Raw genomic sequence first — 7,852 nt, forward strand, 5'->3', positions numbered from 1 at the left:
TTTGTCAAGGGCAGATCCTGCCTCTTGAACTTGGTCGACTTTTGAAACAGTCACTAAGGCCATTGATGAGGGTAAGGCAGTTCACACAGCCTACCTTGACCTAGCAAAAGCGTTCGACACAATACCCCACTCGGGCATCATAGAAAAGCTCACCAGCTTAGATGTAAACCCATATGTCACAAGATGGGTTGCAAACTGTCTCAAGGACAGAACACACAGGGTTAGAGTTGCTGGTGCCATGTCAGACTCTAAGCTGGTCATGAGCGGTGTCCCACAGGGCTCAGTCCTGGGCCCCCTCTTGTTCGGCATTTATTTTTCTGAAGTGCAGGTAAACATAGGGGGATTGTGGCTGACAAAATTTACAGATGACTGCAAACTGGGCACCATAATTGACACTCCATCAGACACAGACATCCTCCAGAAAGGTCTCATAGAAATGGATAACTGGTGCCAGAGCCATGGCCTTAAGCTAAATGCCAAAAATGTATAGTCATACCCTTTGGGAAAAACAAGGTAACCCCTAATTACCACATAGGTGGTAATCCATTAAACACGGAAGACGTTATCAGGGACCTGGGGACCCAAGTTGACAGTAACCTCTCTTTTGACACTCACATTGCCAAAGTGGTTAGGAAGACCTTCTACATTGCCCACCTGATCATGAAGGGATTCACATCCAGATCAGGAGAGGTCATTGTACCCCTGTACTCTTCACTTATCAGACCAATGATTGAGTACAACGCCCCATTCGAATGTACCTTACCCGACACCTGCAGCAGTTGGAAAGACCCCAAAAGTTCCTCACCAAAAGGATAAAGGGGCTCAAACATATGTCATACGATGCCCGACTGAAGAAACTCCAGCTCTATTCAGTCGCATACCGTCTGCTCAGAGGTGATCTGTGCCTGACATACAAGGCCATGTCCAACCCGGAATTAATGGACATGCTCCACCTCAAAAAATCCAAATCCACCAGAGCCACGAGAGCAAGAGACTTAAACCTCAACACGGATATAAATAGGACGTGCTGGAGGGACAGATTCATCACCCAGAGACTCCCTACTCTATGGAACAGAATCCCAGTCCATGTGAGGCAGAGCCCCTCACTGACTCTGTTCAAGAGAAATCTTGACGAGTGGATGGGAGATCGTAGGTTTACCCCAGGAATCATCTCTGTATCACTGCTGGACAGAGGCACAGCAAACTAATGGGTATAGTATTCTCATCCTAAGGGGTGGTGAAAGCCACACACACTCTGGCTAGGCTTTTAAATGCCCTAGGGCAGATAGCCTAGTATGAACCTATGAACCTAAGAGTTGACCCAGTAGTCAGGGATATGAGAACATATGTAAACAGTAATATGGACTTTGATTTTCTCAGTACCATGGCTAAATATTGGTCATTCTGTGTTGCCCATCTTGTAAGTAAGATATGGCATCCAGGTCCAAGGAAGTCATAGTTTCACTTTATTCAGCTGTTATCACACCTGTCATCGAGTATAATGCACCCTTCCACATGTACCTGAGGAAGACATATGCAACAGATGAAACACCCATATAAATCCAGCGTAAAAACACATTGACTTATATAGATTGCCTTAAAGCCATTTCTCTATACTCTCTCTCTTCTACAGGTTACTGAAAGGCAATATATATCTGGCAGACTTCTACTTTATATGTCCTCATTAGGTCTCTCAGCCCACCCTTCTATGGTTCAAAAGCTATTTATCCAGTAGGTATCAGTCATTAAAATGGGACTCCACCCTTTTTCCATTCCTCCCCATCACCACTGGTGTACTACAAGGTTCTATCATTGGTCCCCTCCTCTTTAACGTTCTCACTAACACCTTTCACACATCCACACAACAGGCCTGCCTAATACAGTATGCAGATGACTCCACACTCATTTGCACATCTGATAATATGGCATACCTCAAAAAATACTCAGGAAGCTTTAACAGTAACTGAAACATGGTTTTGTAACTCACAACTCATGCTCAGCCCTAAAAAAACACAAACTACTATTTTTTTCCCCATATCCCACTCCCGTGAAAAAACAAAATTTAAAGTCCCCTCTATTTATAATACAACCATTGGAGTCACATCTCACAGAAATTATTAGGGATTATCTTAAATTTGACCTGCATGTACAAAATTGCATAAGAAATACTCATCAAAAACTAGTGATGCTTTATAGAGCCAAAAACTTCTCACCGATGCAACTAAAATCATACTTGCCACTACTTATCCCCCCCACACTTCTTTATGGAGTTCCCATCCTCACTAACCTTCAGACTTCACAAAAATCAAAACTTGAACAATTCTATAACAAAGTTGCTAAATTTGCAGCAAATGTCCCTCTCAGAACTCACCACTGTATCGCACTGAAAAACCTAAACTGGTTAGAACAACCCCATCAACTAACACATACACAGCATATTGCCACCTATAAAATTATCCAGAATCCATCTGCTTGTTCAGCACTAAATAACATTCTACACAACTATGTTCCGAGTAAGTCATTACATTTCAGTGATAAACTCATGTCTGTCCACAAACCTATCAAATCTGCTGGGCATTGTTTGTACTCATACCATGTTGCTTAGGCTTGGAACTCCTTACCTTTATCCATCATGTCAATACCCTCCCTCCCATCCTTTAAAGCCACTCTGAATACTTTGGAGGTTTTCTGTCTGGGCCTCTGCTGAAAATGGGCTCCTACCCAGTCAGATTTTCCTAGTAAGCAAATGTCAATAAATTAACATATAAAACATTCTTAAATCCTGCTCTGATGGATTTTCTGATTGCTTGTTGGATGTGGAGGTTGAATGTCATGGTGTTATCTACTATAACCCCCAGTAATTTAGTTTTGGAGACCATCTCAATATTTGTGTTATTTGCAGAAGTGATTTGAAAGTTAACTTTGCATTTGGTATGAGAAATTATCCTCCCTAATAAATGTCCATGATACAAAGGGACCCAATTTGTGTTGAGCGGCTAGGCTTATAAAGACCTTGGTGGTCATATCTGTGAACTTATTTTTCAGGGTAAAAGACTAATCTGTGTGAAAATTCAAGTTGAGAATAGGTGAGGCGGTGAGGTAGCAAAAGCCATCTCAGATGTATGAGGGCAATATAGTGATATATGGAGTATGTTGGAAGTAAATTTGGCTGTTTTGTTATAACATTGCTCTAGTTTAGTTATCAGGGTGAATTGGAGTTTGGTGAAAGGAGGGGTGGTATACAAAAAGTGTAGGCAGCAGCAGGAAGGTGGATGATAATGTTATCTAGCTTCTTTAATTTGGATATTATTAGACTGTGTATAGCAGATGTAACATTTGATGTGCTTTTTGATTGCTTGTTGGATGTGGAGTTTGAATGTCATGATGTTGCCTACTATAACTCCAGTAATTTAATATTGTAGACAACCTCAATATTTGTGTTATCTGAAGAGGTGATTTGAAAGCTAGCTTTGCATTTGGTAGGAGAGTTAGGAGTGTAAAGGAGAAGTTTTGTCTTTTTTGGGTGTAGTATTAGGTCTGATTTTGCTAGCCAGTTTTCTGTGGAGGAGAACGAATCTTGTATGAGCTTGTTGGAGAAGAGTAGTATTTTTGGGCAGAGTTGCATCGTCAATGTATTGGACTGGTTTGGCATATTTTGAGACAGTGTATAAATTATTGATAAATATATTAAACAGTAGTGGTCTTAGTATGGAAACTTGGGGAACACCAGCAGAGTCTGGTAAAAAGGTAGAGATGCTGGATTGCCATTTAACAGTTTGTGATCTGTGAGACAGGTAGCTGAGGTACCAGGAGAGACTAGAGTAGGACAGATAAAGGGAGTCTAGCTGATGTAGCAGTTTATTATGAGACAGTATCAAAGGCTTTAGACAGGTCCAAGAAAAGGGCAGATACAATATTACCTGTATTGTGGTATTATGATTAATGCTGTTAGAAACATCTGTTAGTGCAGTAGTGGTACAGTGGTTTATTTTAAAGTCATGCTAAATGGAGGAGAGGAGGTTATTGTTAAGAATATGGATGAGGAGTTGAGAATGGATGCATTTTTCTATTATTTTTGATAGAGAAAATATGAATATGAATCTGTAGTTGGAAAGATCAGCCGTGTTTCACCTTTGTGCAGGGGTAGGATGAATGACTTCTTCGATAAGGAGGGGACATAAGACTTTTGGATGGATCTGTTAGTGAGTATTGAGACAGGGTAGGCAGTGGTATTTACTGCAATTCTCAGGTGTTCAGCAGGTAGGCTATCTGTAGCTAGAGTGGTAGGATTTAGTTTTAAGAGGTGATCTTAACGCTAGAGGTTGGTGCAGTGTTGATGGAGAAAGTGTTATGGTTGCCACTGACTTGGCTGTTAAGCTGGGGTGAATGGTTTGTGTCTCTGTGTTAAGTAGTAATTTTATGGTGTCTATGAAGTGGGAGGTAAGTAATGAAGCAATATTGTCTGGGTATTTATTTGGTTGCTGTATTCTACCAGGGATAAATGTTTTTTGAAAGAGTTCCAGACAGTGACTGTATTTTTTGGTTATTGTTTTGTAAGTTAAAATATTGATTTATTGTTTTTAACTTTAGTTTGGTTTGATTGCAAAAGTGTCTGAAGTTTTGGAGATTTTCTTGCATTTTGTAAGCTTGCCATGTTTTCTATGCCTTAATCCTATCCTGCATTAATTTTTGGTTATTGCAGATAGCCAGAAGGCAGTGTTTTTTTATCCCTTTCTGCATATGGGTGCCAGTTTGTTTAGAACATCGAGGAAAAATAGTATTAAATAGATGGACTGCATCATCTACATGAATTATATTGAGAGTGCTTCCATTTATAGAGGTATGAATGGTTAAGAAAGTTTATTAAATTTTGTTGGATTACGTACTACTTTAAAATGGTATCTTTTGGGGTAGAGGAGTGTGTCTAAGGGGAATGAATGATAGACAATCACTTATTGTATTTGGTAAAGTTCCTGAAGATCAAATTTTATCAAGTTTCCTTGCTACAAACCAGTCTGGTATTGATTTTTTCTTGCTTGGTTTGTTGAGTCTGGTTGGGGTGTGAATGAGTTGTGAGTACCTGTATAAGTTTAATGACAGTGAGGGGGAGTCATAGATGGGGGAGAGCCTCTCTGCTTAAGTTACTGAGGATTTTTGTTTTTTGGGGAATATTTTATGTAGTCCAGGACAGGAAATTTTCTGTCAATGTTATCATCAGGTGTGATATAGAGGCTTTTCCTGTCAGTTAGTCTGAAGAGGGAGATGAGTATTTCAGCATTATTGAAGGAGGTGGGGAGACTATGTGGGTAGAGAGAGAGAGCTCCAAGGTGTTAGAATACATTATAGCTATGCTACCACCCTTTTTTTGCCTTTCTATTGAATCTATATATGTTGTAATCTAGTGGGTGATTTCCTCATCTTTGATGCCTAGTTTCAGCCAAGTTTCAGAGATTGCTAGGATGTCTGGAGCATGGGTATTTAACCATGCATTAAGGTCAGTTGTGTTACTGCTGTTTTTGAAGTTGATATAGAATTTTAGTGTAGGCTAAGATGTACCAAAGTAAAATAGGTCAAGGAAGAAACGAACAGCTCTGCTAGAGCTGTTCGTTTCTTCCTTGTTTCTGCTTGAGCTGTTTGTTTCTTCCTTGTTTCTGCTTGAGCTGTTTGTTTCTTCCTTGTTTCTGCTTGAGCTGTTCGTTTCTTCCTTGTTTCTGCTTGAGCTGTTCGTTTCTTCCTTGTTTCTGCTTGAGCTGTTCGTTTCTTCCTTGTTTCTGCTTGAGCTGTTCGTTTCTTCCTTGATTTCTGCTTGAGCTGTTTGTTTCTTCCTTGACCTATTTTACTTTGGTTTGAGTTTGTTCAGTGGTTTTGTTGCTGTTTTGTTTAGGCTAAGATGTAGACTGAGCATATAGGTGAGAGGGTGAGACGTGCAGGCCATAAAATCCCTTAAGTATAATTACTTCGAAAATCAGCCATATATTCGAACAAGTTGTGAACTCAAATGTATTGAAAGAGTTGTACAATACCGATTTATTCTTTTGCTCTTACAAATAATAGTGTTCAGTTTTCTAGCAAATTACCAATTTATTCTTTTGCTCTTACAAATAATAGTCTTCAACTTTTTATGTATGCGTTTTCTGTTAGAGTTGTAGAAATCTTTGAGCAGTGTATCTAAAATGCTGTTTTCATAAAGATAAAGAATGTATATCCACTGGTGATATTTGGTGCAGTGTATAATTGTCTGCATCAAAGGACTGAACAATCTTTGGCATTTGTAAGACGGGATTTATTGGTATATATTTAAAACTGTATTGGAATCTTTAGTCCTGTACACATACCATGTGGCCTGGGGTCTTGCACAGTATTTAAGTAAAATCTGAAGAAGCTGGCAGATGATGCAGTTTTTGTCTCATGTCTTTATTAGTATTGTCAGGTTTGCGTATTAAAAATTGCTCAGAATTTTTCCAGCTCACGTGTGTTTTAGTTTGCATAAAGTCAGACATTAGATATGAAACCATAGTGTCATCTTAACAATTCAATTTTGCAGAATTTTAAAACGTGAGGTAAATGTTATTTTACTGCAATGGCTACTGCTTCAGGGTTCATCAGCTAACAGGATCGAGCTCTGAAACGTAATATTTTGAGAGATATCTATAACTCAAAGTATCATACACATAGGCGTAATTTTGCATTGCGGGACATTGTCTGCAGTCTGTGTGCCTTCTATTGTGGGGTACAGCTGTAGTAGCATTTATGTTAAGGAGTCATGCTAGTCTACATAGTTTTTACAATGCATCAATTAATGTGCAACTTTTTCATTTAAGGAGCGAGAATCTTTGCAGAAGCAGCTGGAAGAAGCCAACAGAGAGGCTCAAAGGTATCGACAACAACTTTTGAAGAAAGAGCAAGAAGCAGAAGCCTATAGGCAAAAACTAGAAGCAATGACTCATCTCCAGAGTAACAAAGAAGCTATTTAAATAATTTATCTTTGATTCTTTAAAAAGAAAAATAATGCAGATGTGCTCAATAGCAGTACATTTCTAGAAAACTGAAAGTTCTAAAAATAATTTTCTGTTCTGTCAAAAATGCAGATGATGATCTGCAGTCCTGAAAAAATGAACACTGAAAAGTTTCTGTTAATTTTGTGTTGTATTTATTTGTATTAAGCTTTTAAGCTTGTATAATGTGTGTTTAATGGTTTGCTATTCATTACAAACTGTATGCTTAAACACAAACAGGAATTATCTTATCAGTAGACCACAGACATACATGGAACAAAAGTTGTATTGTCCAGTAATCTTGTTTTTTACTACTTTTTATTTATTTTTTATAAATACAGTGCTTTAACTTTTTGGAATACACTTTTGTTGTTCTATGATGGTATGATGAACAATTTTAATTTGACAGTGCATTTGCTAGAATTATCCTGTATAAATTTACATATTTTTGCACCTCTTTCACTTCCTCATTCTTTGTGTGTGTATCCTTATATCTACCTAATTTATATATATATATATATATATATATATATATATATATATATATATAAAAACAAACACACTCACACACTTATCTATACATCTCTCTCGCTCTATAAATATATATATATATATACACACACACACACACACATATATATATATATATATATATATATATATATATATATATATATATATATATATATATATATCTATAGTTACATGAGTCTTGGCCGACACTTCTTTGTGCAGTGCAAGTGAAATGGTGTATATGTTGAGCAAAGGGACATTCATAGGTTCATAGTTAAGTAATAGGCTAGCTGCTCTCATGGATCATTTTAAGCCTAGCCAGTTTCTGTTAGTGGGAATTAAAT

At 37.9% G+C, this 7,852-nt stretch overlaps 1 protein-coding gene across 3 annotated transcripts in view; it reads left to right on the top strand.

The window, feature by feature from the left end:
* Window positions 1-7,345, top strand: part of GABPB1 (GA binding protein transcription factor subunit beta 1) — a 2,781,617-nt gene extending 2,774,272 nt beyond the window's left edge. For all 3 annotated transcript variants that reach the window (XM_044077209.1, XM_044077208.1, XM_044077210.1), the window contains one exon: window positions 6,822-7,345. In XM_044077209.1, coding sequence (XP_043933144.1) covers window positions 6,822-6,974 — 153 coding nt within the window. In that variant the 3' untranslated portion in view covers window positions 6,975-7,345. The remainder of the gene's footprint in view (window positions 1-6,821) is intronic.
* Window positions 7,346-7,852: the final 507 nt, after the last annotated feature.

This window comes from Protopterus annectens, chromosome 7.part0 (assembly GCF_019279795.1).
Source record: "Protopterus annectens isolate FY-2018-M chromosome 7.part0, PAN1.0, whole genome shotgun sequence".
NCBI lineage: Eukaryota > Metazoa > Chordata > Ceratodontiformes > Protopteridae > Protopterus > Protopterus annectens.